The 16178-nt window shown below is 42.6% G+C and overlaps 1 protein-coding gene across 2 annotated transcripts in view; it reads left to right on the top strand.

The window, feature by feature from the left end:
* LOC137545862 (transmembrane protein 198) overlaps window positions 1–14318 on the top strand; it is a 57294-nt gene extending 42976 nt beyond the window's left edge. For both annotated transcript variants that reach the window (XM_068267582.1, XM_068267583.1), the window contains 4 exons: window positions 515–751; window positions 2499–3074; window positions 9706–9854; window positions 12639–14318. In XM_068267582.1, the coding sequence (XP_068123683.1) occupies window positions 565–751; window positions 2499–3074; window positions 9706–9854; window positions 12639–12788 (1062 nt within the window). In that variant the 5' untranslated portion in view covers window positions 515–564 and the 3' untranslated portion in view covers window positions 12789–14318. The remainder of the gene's footprint in view (window positions 1–514; window positions 752–2498; window positions 3075–9705; window positions 9855–12638) is intronic.
* The last annotated feature ends 1860 nt before the right edge of the window (window positions 14319–16178 follow it).

Genomic DNA, 16178 nt, shown 5'->3' with positions numbered 1-16178 from the left:
CAATTCACCTTTTCTTCTAAGCTTACTCCTAGGAGATCACCTTCTGTTTAACTTTTCAGCACTCTACAATTATAAAAGTTCCAAAAAGTAGGTGAAAAAGGGCTGTTGCATCTTAGGCCAGAGATGAGAGATCATCTGTAAATCTGTAACTTTGACAAGGAGGAGCATGCATTTATCCGCTAACCTAGGAAGTGGAAGCTGTGCTAGCAAATGAAAGGCACTCGCTGCTGATTTGTTAGCAAACAGCTGTGGTCATTTTTATGATCTTTTAGCTTAATTGACTGACCACTAGTAGCTGTGATAGCCCAGCTTCCATTTCCTGGGGGAGTGTAGATTTTGCTTCCCTCTCCTAAACTATAGGGTTAATAAAAAATCCTCAGTACAAAGCCCCAGCCTACTGATTGGACAGTGCAGGTCAGCAGCTACAAAAGTTATTCTTTCAGCACTTTCCTGAAGTTCACTTGATGTTTGTCCTATTGAGTATTAATGTATTATTTTCTCCCTCCAAATGCAGGAATATTATTAATGGATGCTCTCACTTAAACTCGTGGCTTACCTTCCACTATGGCATTAGATCTGACGTCTACAATACCTCGCAGTTTTCAACACTTCAACGTTCAAGATGTAGACACTGGACAAGAGGACTCCTTAGAAGACCTCTGTAGCTTGGAAAATGGACGGCATTATGATGTGGTCCCAACAGTGGTGTGCTCCTTGTGCTGCCTCTTTGGCCTTGTATATATATTTTTTGGTAAGTGAGATCCTCACCAGATTAATTTCTAACAACTGAGACTGGCCCATTTAAGAACAAATGCAAACACACTTTTGTTTTTGTTTTTTTTTGTTTTTTTTCAAAGCGTTGTAAATTATATTCATTCTACACACTACATGGACTGATGTGTCTGATGTAGAAGCATATCACTGACCCATAACAAAATATATTGATGTAAAGTCTGGTGCAGCGCCCGAGCATAACTATCTCTCTGTACTGTGTCGTCATGCACATGCGCAGAATGATTACTATAGTGTCCGAATTGACTGAACAGCTGTTTCTGAGACCTGCACACTGAGGACATTATTTTATTTTTTCAGGTTGTCCTGCTCTTAAGGTGGCCACTAACTGTCCAATTTCTAGTGAAAAATCATTCAAGCGATCAGAAATTCTGATCAGATTGGTTGTAAATAATCTCTATTGATGGGCACAATCGATTACGAACTATTATAAAAAAAATAATTGTCCGATTGGATTTTCGTCAAACCAAAATTTGGATTTTTGTTGTTGGTTGTGCCAGATAGGAAGCAAAGATTGGTTAGCTGATAGTGTAGTGAACAATTTTTTTCTTCCAATCAATATGATCGCTCAAATGTTTTTTTATGGCTAGAAATTGGATCGTTAGTTGCCACCTTTAGTCCCCTTTTAATGTGCATGCCCAGAGCCCCAGGCAGCTTCAATAATGCTGGCCAGAGTCCTGGGCATGCGTATTGGAGAGGTAAATTGACTTTGTGAAGCTGGCCCCCCTACAACCTGATAATAAAATGTAATTTAGTTGCTACAGTTATAGCAAGGCATGTTGATCTTTATAACCTGTAGGTCTTGTAATTTTTGAAGACAAAGATCCAATTCACATTAAACCTATTTAACCTATAGATCTATTTTACAGTGAACACAGTAGCCAGATGAGCTCTGTATTAAGAGTGGAGAAGCTCGTACTGGTTCACTAAAAAGCCACAGGGCAATTCATTTGTATGTGTTTATTGACCTGAGGAAGTGTGTGAAACCATGTTGTCTTACGCTTTTGTTCAATAAAATATGTAAATTACAAACAAAGTTGTATTGGCTATTGTTCTTCAGGAGAGGTAAGCTAACTACTGCCTCTCCTTTTTAGGGCTGGTGCACACCAGAGCGGTTCTGAAGCGTTTTTTAAAATGCTTTTGGGGGGGGGGGGGGGGGAACCGCTTGGCTAACAAAAGTGAATGGGAAGGTGCACACCAGAGCAGTTTGTTTTTCCCCCAAACGCAAACTCCTGTCCTGCAGCATTTTTTTTAGATTTCTGAGGCATTTCTGCCTCAATGTAAAGTATAGGAAATAGTTTTTGAAAAACGCTAGATCAGAGCGGTTTTCAAGGCGTTTTGTTACAGAAGCTGTTCAGTAACAGCTTTACTGTAACAAAATATGACATCTGCTACACAAAAACGCTCCAAAAAAACGCTAAGCATGTTTAGAAAATCTCTCTAAACATCCCTCGAATCGCTCTGAAAATCTGCTTCAAAAACCTCTAGCGTTTTGTGCATCTGCTAGAGGTTTTTGGTGTGCACTGGCCCTCAGACTGATTTTAATTGTTTTATACTTTTGGATGCCTCTAGCTTCAGTGTTTGGGGCCGATAAAACATCCATGTCAGTCTATAGCTCTGAATGATTGTTACTACATATGGTCTGTAGGCAATTTTTAAACCGGTCATTTCTTTTAACCTTTTGCTTTTTCATGCTTTCCTTGCAGGTTACCGGTGCTTCAAAGCCATTATGTTTTTGTCAGGACTGTTGGCTGGATCAGCAGTCATCTTTTTGCTCTGTTACAAAGAGAGAATCCTGGAGACACAACTGAGCCTGGAGCTAAGTGCGGGCATTGCCCTGGGCATCGGCCTTCTCTGTGGACTGGTCACAATGCTTGTCCACAGTGTGGGCCTGTTCATGACTGGACTTCTTCTTGGACTTCTGCTGGCCATTGCCTGTCTAGTGGGATTGGAGCAGTTCTACCACCCACCTACAGCTTGGATTCCAGTTGGAATAATGATGGGATCAGCCATGCTTTTTGCTGTATTGACTCTGCAGTGGCAGAAACTCTTCACTGTGATTTCCACTGCAACATTTGGAGCAGCTGTGTTGGCTGTGTGTACAGACTATTTCATTGAGCTGATGCTGCTAGTGCAGTATGTGTATAACACGCTCCGATTGGAAACTTCCTCCCCCCTCTGCTGGTTCAGTTGGGTTGTGCTTGGCACATGGCCTTTTTTAAGTATAATAGGAATTATAGTTCAGTGGAAACTGACAGCTGAAGGCTTTTCACATACAAATGGTGAGTTCCTTATACAATCTCTAATTCTGTGCTGTATATATATTTATCATATTGTATTATCTTCATTGTTTCTTCCTATTTTTCAGTTGACTGACAGTTCTAAGCTCTTTTTGTAGTGATTTTAGTAGTGATTTCTGGGGATTTTTAACCCTTAGCCAATCTCTCCTTGCCAATTGGCGTGAACGCGGCGGCAACCCCAGAACCGCTCCACAGCGATTGGCATGAACGGCCTTCTATGGGGCTAGTGTGTGTGTGTGTGTGTGTGTGTGTGTGTGTGTGTGTGCGCATCACTGCTTGGAAGGCGGAGCTCTGCTTCGCCTTCAGTCTCCCGGGGCGACTGCCACTCGGAAACTGTTAGACGGCGAAACCGCCATTTAATTGGGCTGTACAGCTCTGCGATCTAAGGCAGCGCTGTACAGGGGTCAGCTGTGTCACTTGGCTGTCCCCTCCAGAGGGACAAAAGCGATTCGCTGTGATGGGGGAAGAGGAAATTTTAAAAATAAATAAATAGTTACAAATATTAGGAAAATAAAGAAATATTTATTAAAAAAAACAAACACCTGGGGGGCGATCATACCCTACCAAAAGAGCGCTCTGTTGGTGTGTGGGGGGGAATCATTTGTATGCTGAGTTGTGCGGCCCTGCAGCGAGGCCTTAAAGCTCTAGTGGCCAATTTCAAGAAAAATGGCCTGGTCCTCAAGTGGTTAATACGCTTTTAAATTTAAAGTAATCCTCTAAGGAAAAAAGTACCCTTAAAGGTTACTTTCCTCAGAAGGGGAAGCCTCTGGATCCTAATGAGGCTTCCCCCGTCCTCTTCAGCCTCGGGGGTCCAGCGCTGGCAGCCCCCGAACAGCACACAATAATTACCTATCCGTGCTCCTGTGTAGGCGGCGCCATATAACCTTCCCCTCGGGCTCCGGCGGAAATAGCAGAGCCCAATTAGATCCGCTCTACTGCGCAGGTAAGTAAGGCACATATAAAATATACAATTTGTCCATAAAGTATATCAACTGATAATAAAGGACATTACAACATTTAAAGGGATACTGTAGGGGGGTCAGGGGAAAATGAGTTGAACTTACCCGGGGCTTCTAACGGTCCCCCGCAGACATCCTGTGTTGGCGCAGCCACTCACCGATGCTCCGGCCCCGCCTCCGGTTCACTTCTGGAATTTCAGACTTTAAAGTCTGAAAACCACTGCGCCTGCGTTGCCGTGTCCTCGATCCCGCTGATGTCACCAAGAGCGCACAGCGCAGGCCCAGTATGGTCTGTGTCTGCGCAGTACACTCCTGGTGACATCAGCAGGAGTGAGGACATGGCAACTCAGGCGCAGTGGTTTTCTGACTTTAAAGTCAGAAATTCCAGAAGTGAACTGGAGGCGGGGCCGGAGCATCGGTGAGTGGCTGCTCCAACACAGGATGTCTGTGGGGGACCATTAGAAGCCCCGGGTAAGTTCAACTCATTTTCCCCCGACCCCCCCCCTACAGTATCCCTTTAAGGTAAAGGCATGAACCATTAGTAAACAGAGTTCCACTCCTGTAAAATTTTAGAGTAGTACAAAGTATATCTCCCAGGTCGAGACTAATTATTAAAGAACACAGTTTGGGACCAAAGCTCCCAGTTAAACTGAAATACTAAGATAGTGTCATGTAAAGTATGATACAGTTAGTCCGTAAGTCGTATATCCTCCACTGGGTATCAAAATCTGTGCAAAATCACTTTGTCCGAGTGATTGAAAAGTGATCTTGCAACGATCCTATGGTTTGTATTGGGTCGCAATCGCCCCCAAAATGCTGCAGGAGACGCTAGTGCCATTTGGGGAAATGACAGTCACTACCATGGAAAGCATATCCATTGACTTTCAATAGCTTAGAGTGGCTGAAACTGATTCTGTGGGACATTTTTTGTCATTGCTAAGCGGAGAGTGAACTGCTCCTGTGTTCTAAATAGGAGCAGTTTACACTTGTCACTCTGCAACTGATCTGCAGGATCCGTTGCAGTAAGTGGCCTGCATTTCTGTGCAGTCCGTGACAATTCCGGTCCAGGCGGATGTGTTCCCCCATATAGTCTATGGTGGAGCAGAACAGCCCTGGGCTCCAGCCGTATCACTGCGAACCATCAGAAGGAACCTTACACTGTCCGCTCCTGCTGGCCGCATGTGATGCGGAAGCAAGTGGGAACAGGGCTTTACACTCTGCATGTGGAGAGCTGCCACTACAGCCACCCTGGTGCAGAAGTATGCTCTACTGGGGCAGCAAAGGTGCTCTGATAACTCTTCAGTGGTGAAAATCAGTAATTTATTATAATTGCACTGTAGATTAGGTGGTAGTTTCGAGGTTGCTCTTTGTGCATTTTATATGTTCGCTTGTCCTTTAATTTGTGTGGAGCTTGAATACTACTGATTAGCATAGGAAAAGATCCAGGAGGATGGAAAGCTGTTTTGTCTAATATTTTGTATTCATCACTGCTGATAAAGCATAAGCTGTTAGACAGATCTGCAGCACACACTGAATAATGGATGTGAATGCTGGACGATGAGGGAATCATCTGAAAGTCAAAATGGTTTCTTTGCAGATCAGTTTATTTTCCATGCATTTTTTTTAATGTGCAAAATTCTCTATGTGGAAAACGAATGCGAGGGGTATGGAGGCTGCCATATTTATTACCTTTTAAACAATACACAATGCGTGACTGTCATGCTAATCCTCTGCCTCTAATACTTTTAGCCATAGACCCTGAACAAGCACGCAGATCAGATATTTCTGACTGAAAACTGACTAGATAAGCTGCATGCTTGTTTCAGGTGAACGATTCAGACACCACTGAAGCCAAAGATCAGCAGCAGGACTACCGGGCAACTGGTATTGTTTAAAAGGAAATGCATATGGCAGTCTCAAAATGGCATCCTCAGTTCAGGTGTCCTTTTAAAGAGAACATGACTGTGATTTAAAGCTAAATGCATATCTGTATCTTTAGCTGCTATCTCCTTATTCAGTGTGACAGCTGGAGGGAGAGTGTGTCCAGCCTCTGCAGCTGATGTTTGAAGGACAGAACATTATAAATGTTGTTACCATTGAAAATGGCAGCTAAGATGGGAGGAGGCATCCCAATTGTGATACAATATGTAGTAAGTCGTGGTAAGTAATAGGCCTGAAAGATAAATCGAATTGAAACCGAAATCGCAATCACCAAGATCACAATTTCGGAATCGCCAAAGCAGTGATTTCTGTGATGACGTCCTTTCCGCATTGGGGAAGTTTGAAGAAGCGGCTTCAAACTTTCCCAAGTCCCGGAGAGTGAGGTCGGCAGGGTTGGACATACCTTCCACACAAGTCCAACGAAGTCCCTCCTCTCTCGCCGTCTGCCAGCTCTACTTTGTGGTTCCTGTATGTCACATGACATACAGGAAGTATGCCGTGCATTACAGCCTGCAGGAGGTGAAGTGGATAGACTGGCATCACTGGACTCTTGCTGGAAGGTATGCCCAGCACTGCAGCTTGGGGGCACAGAGACAAAAGGGGCACAAAGACACAAAGGGGACAACAGAGAGACACGGGGGGACACAGACAAAAGGGGCACAAAGAGAGACAGAGTCAGAGGCGCACAGAGGAGGGGGACAATGTTTAATTTTTAAGGAAATCGTGAATCGAATCAAAATCGTGATTTCAGACAGAAATCGATTCAGTTTTTTTCTAAAATCGTTCAGGCCTAGTAAGTAATGGGAACAGTCTTACCTCATAAGAGGTTAAGAATTTTTTTTTTTTTATTGATAGACCCCAACAAAATAAAAGATGCATTTCACGGGACCTGCCCGCTTCCTCCAGTCAATATGAGACTGAAAGAAAAACGTGTACATGGGCTAACCATCACAACAGAATACATGCATGCGTTTATAAAATATAAACCTAATTTGGAAATATAAAATGTGCTACAAGTTTCTCATGCTGGGGTACAGAGAACAGCCCCAGCTTAAAATAAATGCACATATAAATTGCATATATATATATGATACATTCAATTGTAAGACTAAAAATTGCATTAAAGGACAACTGAAGTATGAGGGATATGGAGGCTGCAATATTTATTTCATTTATAGCAATACTAGTTGCCCGGCAGCCCTGCTGATCCTCTGCTTCTAATACTTTTAGCCGCAGACCCTGAACTAGCATGCAGCAGATCAGGTGTTTCTGGCATTGTCAGATCGGATAAGATTAGCTGCATGCATGTTCCTGGTGTGATTCAGACACTACTGCAACCAAATAGCTCAGCAGGGCTGCCAGGCAACTGGTATTTAAAAGGAAATAAATATGGCAGCCTCCATATGCTTCTCACTACAGTTGTCCTTTAAAGATTCAAACCACAAGCTGAGCGTTGTAGATTGCTAAAAACTATACAAATAAGAAAATGTATAAAAAGCATTATGGTAACAATATGTAAAATAGGTTGGACCTGACTTTTACAATAGAATGTATATTTACAGTATGCTTTATGGTGTCTAATAATAAAAATCTTCACCTCCTTATCAGGAGGTAAGACTGTTCCCATTACTTACCTCCACTCATTACATAGTGTATCACAATTGGGGCACTTCCTCCCATCTTGCATTGTTTCCTCCCCATCCCAGGGGTTATCTCTGCGACTACATCCACTGGTCCTTTGTTTTTTTTTTCATCAAACCATGTGGAGACGGTATTTCTCCACATGCCTGATGTTGTTGCCTATAGCAACCCGTGTTTGTGAGTAGTATTTTTCTTTACATTTCATGGAAATACTACACCATTGAAGCGTTTTGGTGCTCTTTTTGTCTCCTTGTTTTACCGGTACCTGTGTGCAATTTGTGAGTGATACAGTAAAACCCCAATTATCCGGCACCAACGGAGACTGCCTGATGCCGCAAAGGTGTAGTTTCTGGCGGGGCTGTGGATTCGAAGTCGAGGAGTCTGAGCCATTTTGGGAACCTGGAGTCGGAGTTTGAGTTGGGGGTTTCATAAACTGAGCAGTCTGTCGGGAGTGATTGAGAGTCAATGTTAAAAATAGTTCTAGCTGAAAAACCGTACTATACCCCACACTGTATATTTACCATAAACTCTTTATTAATGTTGAAATTCAGTAATTTAAAACTAATTAAGACAAAGAACAGTCTTAACTTGGAGAACTTGTAACATAAAAAAGTGCCCCTGGGGGGTACTTACCTCGGGAGAGGGAAGCCTCTGAATCCTACCGAGGCTTCCCCCAGTCCTCCTTCTTCCCACGGTGACCTCACTAGATGTCCCTGAACGGCGGGCATGTAAATACTTACCTTCCCAGCTCCAGCGCAAGTGCAGTAGTATCTCTCGGCTCGGACTAAGGTGGAAATAGCAGACCCCATTGGGATTGACTATTTCTGCCTTGGCTCATCGGAGAGCTGCTACTGTGCTGGAGCCAGGGTAGGTAAATATTGCAGGCGCTACTGCGCAGCACGACAAACTGTCAGCTGTGATTTTGGAGGGGCCCAGCGAGACCACCGTGGGATGGAGGAGGATGGGGAAAGCCTCGATAGTATACAAAGGCTTCCCCCTCTTAAGGTAAGTACCCCCTAGGGGCACTTTTTTTTTTTTTTTGTTTTTTTTTTGTTACAAAGTCTCTTTAATGTAAATGAGGTTAACTACCATATAAAGAACTGTAAAAGTAGATTTTTGCATCCTGCAGGTCCAGAATATTTTCTTATGGTTGCTTGAGAATTCTGGTTAACAGAGTTCTGGATAACTGGGGTTTACTCTATTAACATCCTGATTGTTTACACCATGGCCTGTGCATTTCCAGGTGCATAATCCAGAAACACACTGTAGAAAATGCACTAGAGTAACGCAATCTATTGCAAAGCAAATATGTGAACATAAGATTGAGTTTTATGGGCAGTGCGCTTGCTTGCTTTATTACACAAAGTGCATAGTTTGCAGAAAGCCTAAACCTCCTAAAACACATTCAGAACATGCATGTTGTCTGAAGTGCTTAGACTGCCTACTGTATTGGAGTAATGTAAGCCTGTAAGTTTTATCATGTGATGCTCGCTAGTGTGTATTGAGGTTAATTGGGGTTAGAGGGTAATAACAGAGGTTTAGGATATGTTGGCTTCCTGCTCTTGGGTTACCGTGGCCTAAAGACCTCACAGGATCTAAGTCTGTAAGCATTCCCACTGAGCAGAATATGTGGGGAGGAAAGTGACTTTAGCAGAGATGTTTGCATGTTTGGTGATGTTCTGATGACCCTGTCTGCAGAATGTGTCTGTTTCAGCAATTTCACTAGGTTGCCATCTATAGTTGAACTACTAGGAACAGTATGGCATTTGATCTCTGACATCCCATGTTAGTGTTGTCTAGGGGCAAGGGTCTGGCATGACAAGAGGAAGCCACCAAATTCTTCTGTGAAACAACAACTTGAAATTCTAATGCAGTAGATTTTTGCTTTTGTTTCTAGTGTATTGATACTGCAGTGATGATCTAAAAGTTTCATTCCAGCCAGGCTGGTGTTTTCGGCCGTGTATGTGTTCTTGTGTTACTCGAACAGCTCCTCCATCCTGTTTCCTGCCTTTTGAAGACTTAGCTATTTGTGTTTCTATTAGTCCTAAACTGGTTTGTTCTTGGTTTAACAGTGATTATAAGCAGCCGCCAGAAACGCCTGCAGCTCCTAAGAATTCGCCAGAAAGAAGCCAAGAAGCGGCAGAATGTTGCTGCTCAAGATGGGACTTACAGGCGGAAGGCCAACCCAATTAAAAGATACACAGGGGACATCCTTGCGCCGGTGAGAGAAACTGCTTGTGTAGAAGGTTATCAAACTTGTCTCTGTTCCAGTTGTGCTTTACACAAAGTCCAGCTTGCTTTATAGGCAGTATATATTTCTATTTTCATTTGTACTTATCGATATAGTAATACTACAGTGGCTTGCAAAAGTATTCACCCCCCCTTGAAATTTTCCACATTTTGTCACATAACTGCCACAAACATGAATCCATTTTATTGGAATTCCACATGAAAGACCAATACAAAGGGCTGTACACGTGAAAAGTGGAACGAAAATCATACATGATTCTAAACCTTTTTTTTTTTACAAATAACTGCAAAGTGGGGTGTGCATAATTATTCAGCCCCATTTGGTCTGAGAGCAGTCAGTTGCCCATAGACATTGCCCAATGAGTGCTAATGACTAGAGTGCACCTGTGTGTAATCTAATGTCAGTACAAATATCGCTATTCTGTGACTGCATCAGAGGTTGTCTAAGAGAATATTGGGAGCAACAACACCATGAAGTCCAAAGAACACAGCAGACAGGTCAGGGAAAAAGTTGAGAAATTTAAAGCAAGCTTAGGCTACAAAAAGATTTCCAAAGCCTTGAACATCCCACGGAGCACTGTTCAAGCGATCATTCAGAAATGGAAGGAGTATGGCACAACTGTAAACCTACCAAGACAAGGCCGTCCACCTAAACTCACAAGCCAAACAAGGAGAGCGCTGATCAGAAATGCAGTCAAGAGGCCCATGGTGACTCTGGACGAGCTGCAGAGTTCTACAGCTCAGGTGGGGGAATCTGTCCATAGGACAACTATTAGTCGTGTACAGCACAAAGTTGGCCTTTATGGAAGAGTGGCAAGAAGAAAGGCATTGCTAACAGAAAAGCATAAGAAGTCCCGTTTGCAGTTTGCCACAAGCCATGTGGGGGACACGGCAAACGTGGAAGAAGGTGCTCTGGTCAGATGAGACCAAAATGGAACTTTCTGGCCAAAATGCAAAACGCTATGTGTGGTGGAAAACTAACACTGCACACCACTCTGAGCACACCGTAGAGACATACCCTAAAAGACTGGCAGCTGTAATTGCAGCAAAAGGTGGTTCTACAAAGTATTCAGGGGGCTAAATAATTACGCACACCCCACTTTGCAGTTAGTTATTTGTAAAAAATATTTGGAATCCTGTATGATTTTCGTTCCACTTCTCACGTGTACACCACTTTGTATTGGTCTTTCACATGGAATTCCAATAAAATTGATTCATGTTTGTGGCAGTAATGTGACAACATATGGAAAACTTCAAGGGGGCCGAATACTTTTGCAAACCACTGTATATGTGAGACTGACTCTTGTTGGCCTCCTTCACATGAATTATTGGACAACTTGAAATAAGTGCATTGTAATTAATGTGCAAATATTGTATCTTTTTGGGTATGAAGCCAGCTTAATGAAAACCTAAACTTTCACAAAGAATTGCTTTAAAGTCCCCTGGCAACTGGAAGTCTTAACTAACTGGCATGCCTGTGGTGGACAACGGGGACAGTATTCTTGCAGTGTGCAGAGTTTTGGGTGCAGAGGAAGACTTTCCGATCCTCCAGGCGCCGTCTTCTACACTTTTGCAGCTTCTAGCGGCTCTCCGGCGTCCATGCACAGCTCCTGGCTTGTCATCTGATCCCAGTGCGGGTCAGGTGATATTCCTGAAGCTGTACAGAGGACGCCGGAAAATGAAGGCGGTTCTACTATTTTTGGTCGGTTGCCCAAGCAACTGGCAAGCACACACATCCGGCGACAGGCTATCCCCGCCCATGCCAGATATTGGGGATTTTTCTGTGTATAGCATATATATGGGATTCACAAAACATTTTGTAGTTGCATTATGTTATCCTCTTCCAGTCTTCAGCTGGTTAAAATAATTTACCATTTCTGGAAAATCATAAAGAGAATCTGTAACAAACAAAAACAAACAGTCTCAGAGGGGGAAGCCTCTAGCTCCTAATGAGGCTTCCCCCTTCCTCTTCACCCTCCGGGATCCAGTGTTGGCAGCCCCCGGAAAATCAGCCGACAAGTTTGTTGTGGAGCAGGCACCGTAGCAGCGCACCGACGCAGTAGCAGCTTTCCGATGGGCTCCGGTGGAAATCTGCCATCGGACAGCAGCTACCACGCCTGCGTAGGAGGTATATATTTTTATGGCCGCAGTTCGGGGCTGCTAGCGCTGTATTCTCGAGGGTTAGGATGGCGGGGGAAGCCAAATTGGGATCCAGAGGCTTCCCCCCTTCCGAAGTAAGTACCACCAGGGGCAAACAGGGCAACAGTACACTGGTGAATGGCACGCCTATGACACATCCTTACTGTATGCAGGGGGTTAGTGACAAAGGAAAGTTGAGGGGTTAGTGGTGGGCTTGGCTTACGCTGTAGTCATCAGGTAAGTGGTTTGCATACCTGGGAAGTCGTGCTCTAGAGAGGGTACAGTTGGTATTAGTTATGATTGGAAGTTTGTAGGACATAAGTAAAAAAATATTTGTCCACTCTTAGTTCTCTGCACAGACCGCTGTATGCAGAGATCAGCAGACACCAAGCTGTCAATACCAAGACAATGCTGACTCTGATGAAATTGAACAGTCTGAGCAGTTATTTGTTGATGTTCCCATGATACCCTTTTTAGAGTAATTACTGGACTAATGCTGCTGTAAAATGGGCCACTGAGCTTGAAATGTCTATAAAGCCGCAAGTAGGCTGCTCTCTGCTGTTTTGTAAAATCTTTGTTTTTTATAATGATCTGACTAATGCACTGTCTGTTACAGAGTTACCTGCAGAGCTTGAGAGAACGACAGACTGGTACTGGCACATCCATGAGCAGCCTTAGTACGAATATGCAAACAGCCGTGGACATGGACTATGACTGTGGCTCTACTGTTCCCCTGACAGCCACTACACCTGTGATCAGAGTTTAACGTATTTCCGGCCTCCTGTTACACCTAGTGACTATTGCTGCCTTTACTGAGTGGCTGGACACAGCAGCTTCTATGTGCCTTAAGGGGTTCTGTGTTAGATTACTGTAAAACTAACAAGTGGTAAGGCTGCATCTTGTGACACCGACACCTCTGCAGTGCGCCCTGCTGTCACTTATTGGATGCTCCCGAGTCCTCAGTGAGTCCCCAGAAATAGCGTATTTCCTGTTACAAAAGTCCTGCTACTCTCCCACTCCGGACTGCATCATAAACTGCTCTCTGCACCATTGCAGAGGTCTGCCAGTGATCACATGGGGTGTGTTTGGTTAGTATTTAGGAGGAATTGCCTTCTGATTTTGGGGTCCCACTAGGACTCTCATCCTAGTTTAGGAATTGGGGAATGCTTACAAAGTGTTGATGCTTACCAACCATTAATAGTGTGCAGTGATCCACTATACAATTGCTTTAGGCTAGGTTCACAGTGGGAGGTTGCAGTGCTGTGTTATAAAGCCTTATAACGCGGCTTTCCGCATTGCAATAAGTCTATGCGATGTTCACAGTCCGACCTTAGCATCCCATTGTAATGTGTTGCATTATGGTAACGCACTGCTAAATGCACATGTTACCAGGTACAGGAAAGCATACTTTACATTGTATGCTTCACTGTACTTACTGTATGCCACGCTAATGCAGTGCAGTGTTAATGTGCGTCACCACTTCTGTTGCTTTTGTAATGTTGAGCTGCGACTTTAATGTTGCATCACAATGCAACGCCCTACTGTAAACCTAGCCTTAGAGTTCTGTCTTATTTTTCATTTGTCAGTACCCCTGTTTTTGCCTCATGAATTATTTGGAGTTTAGGAGAACAGGAATGTCCCAGCCATTTTGTAATGGGTGTGCTAAACTGGTCTCCTGTTATGCATGGTGTTTACCAGGCTGACAGAAGCACAAGTACAGAAGAAGTACAAACAGTCCTTACTATCTATACCGAAAGCACATTTATTAGAGGCCTTTTCTATTGCTAAAAGGGAAAAAAATAAGCCTTAGATGACTTAACAGGTGTTTCCGAAGGCTTTTGAACACTGCTGTAATTACATCTTGTTTTAATCGAGTTGGTTTGAGATTGATGGGTGAATGGGGAGGAGATATTCTATTCTCATTGGCTTCAAAAGAGAGCTTTATTAGAACATGACAAATTTCATGGATTTGGCTAGATTACAGCAAATCTAGAAATGGGCATTCAAATGAAAAACTATATTGGCTGACAGAATTACAATGCTTGTAAACAAATTGCTGCTCTTGTAATATTGCAAGTGTACTAACAGTAAAATGTCAAGGGCTAATTCTGTTCAATGCATTCGATTCTAAATGGATTAACACAATAGAGCTGCTTGATGTAAAAGCATAATGCTGGAATATCTAAAGAACAGATGGAGAGTGATTTTTTATTTTTTTTTATTTTTTTTTGTGGACCCGAGGTGATATGTGACATGAGATAAACATGTGTATGTACAGTGCAAAACACATTAATAACCAGGCTGTTTTACTTGATTTATTTTGCTGCCTGAAACAGTTACTTGAAACAACATGGAAGTGACTGCGTCTGTCTTGTCAGTAGCTTGTCGGGAATATGGTAAACTTCACTGATAAGCAGATTACAGCCATAAAAGTTTTCCTGGCAGCATACTACTTCTTAGAGCAGAAGGAGAAAAAAAGATTGGCCTCAATTCACTAAGCTTAACTCATGTCTTTAATAACTCTTCAGAGCTGTTTTACAGTTATCACCATGGTGATATTATTGTAATAACTGTAAAACAGCTCTGAAGAGTTATTAAATACAGGAGTTAAATTTAGTGAGTTGAGGCCAGTATTTCATATTTTAACTCTGGGTCACTTAATAAACTGCCACTGAGCAGAGGTAACAAAACAGTCAATATACTTTGTAAATGTTTAAATATAAAATAAAACTCGGAGGAGGATAAATACAATTATCTCATCAGTTTTTAACCTGCAATCCTCGAGCTGTTGCCCAAAGGAACCTATCAGAACTGTTAAGGTTGTTTTTTTTTTGCAGTTGAAATCTGGCTGCTTTGGACAACCTCTCTCCACTTTTGTTCCCACTCTTTGCGCCCATCCTTATGTGCTCCACGGTTCTGAGGATCTCAGTAGCTTGATAATATGCAGAGAGGTCACAACATCCAGGTCTAAAGTTTAGCACTAGCTCCAATTTTAGTCAATTTGTATTTTGTGTTTTTTTTTTTTTTTTTTTTTTTAATGAACCACTATCGCTTAAAATTCTAAAATACATGTATACACATTTGTAAGAAATACATTTCTCCCAGATTGCAATGCACTATAAATTACTTTTCTCTTATGTGGCTGTCGCTATCATTAGGCAGTAAAAATCTGACCGATCTGAAATGTTTTTGACTAGTCCATCTCCTCATGAGGGATTTTCAGGGTTTTCTCTATTTTCAAAAGCTTACTAAATGGCAGTGGCACAGTCCACCTTCCAAAATAGTGTGCCAGCGAGTAGGTAGGGTGACCGGAAACTTTACATAGATTGTTTTCTGGGGAGTGCTATCATAAAGCATATATTCAGCAGTGATGCCCTGGGAGACATCTCAAGCTCACTCCAACCTGAATTATCGCAAATGCTTTCTGTTTTAAGTAAGCAAACTTTTGTTTTTATTAACATCTTAGTAAGGGGGCTTTTAGGACCATTGTAGTTCCTTACACACTCCAATGAGTTTTGGGTCATCATGAGCTTGCTGGTTAGTCTGTACCTATCGTAAAGCATAAAGGAAATACTGAGAATTTACCACGTGGAGATTGATTAGTCCAAAGCATGTAAGGTTTTTGCTCCCTACTGTTAGCGACCGCAACATAGTAGAAAAGGAATGAATAGTGCATTTTAGTCTGGGAGAAAAGTACATTTTACATATATGCATACACATGTATTTTCAGTTGTTTCATCGTAGTGTTCCTTTAAGTAGAACATGTTGCTGAATGTATTCATAGCTTTTAAGGAGGATAATTTGACCATAGGAAATGTTTTCTGTACAAAAAATCATAAATGTATTTTTGGTTAGAGGAAAAATGGTCAGATCTCTGCCATGTATTACTGTATTATTCTATAGATAACTAACAGTCTTATTGCACTTTAATAAATAGCAATGTCAGCTGAAAGCAGCAGAAGTGGTACAAACAACATATCGTTGTAAAACTGGATCAGTGCTATTCTGCAGCATTGGCAGGCTCGTCCACCTTCTACCCTTAAACCCATATTAAGTTTCTTAGTTTGCAAATGGACTAACCTCTACTCAGATTGGTTTTCATAGCTCCCCATCCTCTCCAGAGCTGCGCTGACATTGTGAGGCTGGTGGAAGGCAT

Source organism: Hyperolius riggenbachi, chromosome 2, assembly GCF_040937935.1.
Source record: "Hyperolius riggenbachi isolate aHypRig1 chromosome 2, aHypRig1.pri, whole genome shotgun sequence".
Classification (NCBI taxonomy): domain Eukaryota; kingdom Metazoa; phylum Chordata; class Amphibia; order Anura; family Hyperoliidae; genus Hyperolius; species Hyperolius riggenbachi.
Note: the sequence above shows the minus strand (reverse complement) of the source record. Positions and strands in the feature narration are given on the sequence as shown.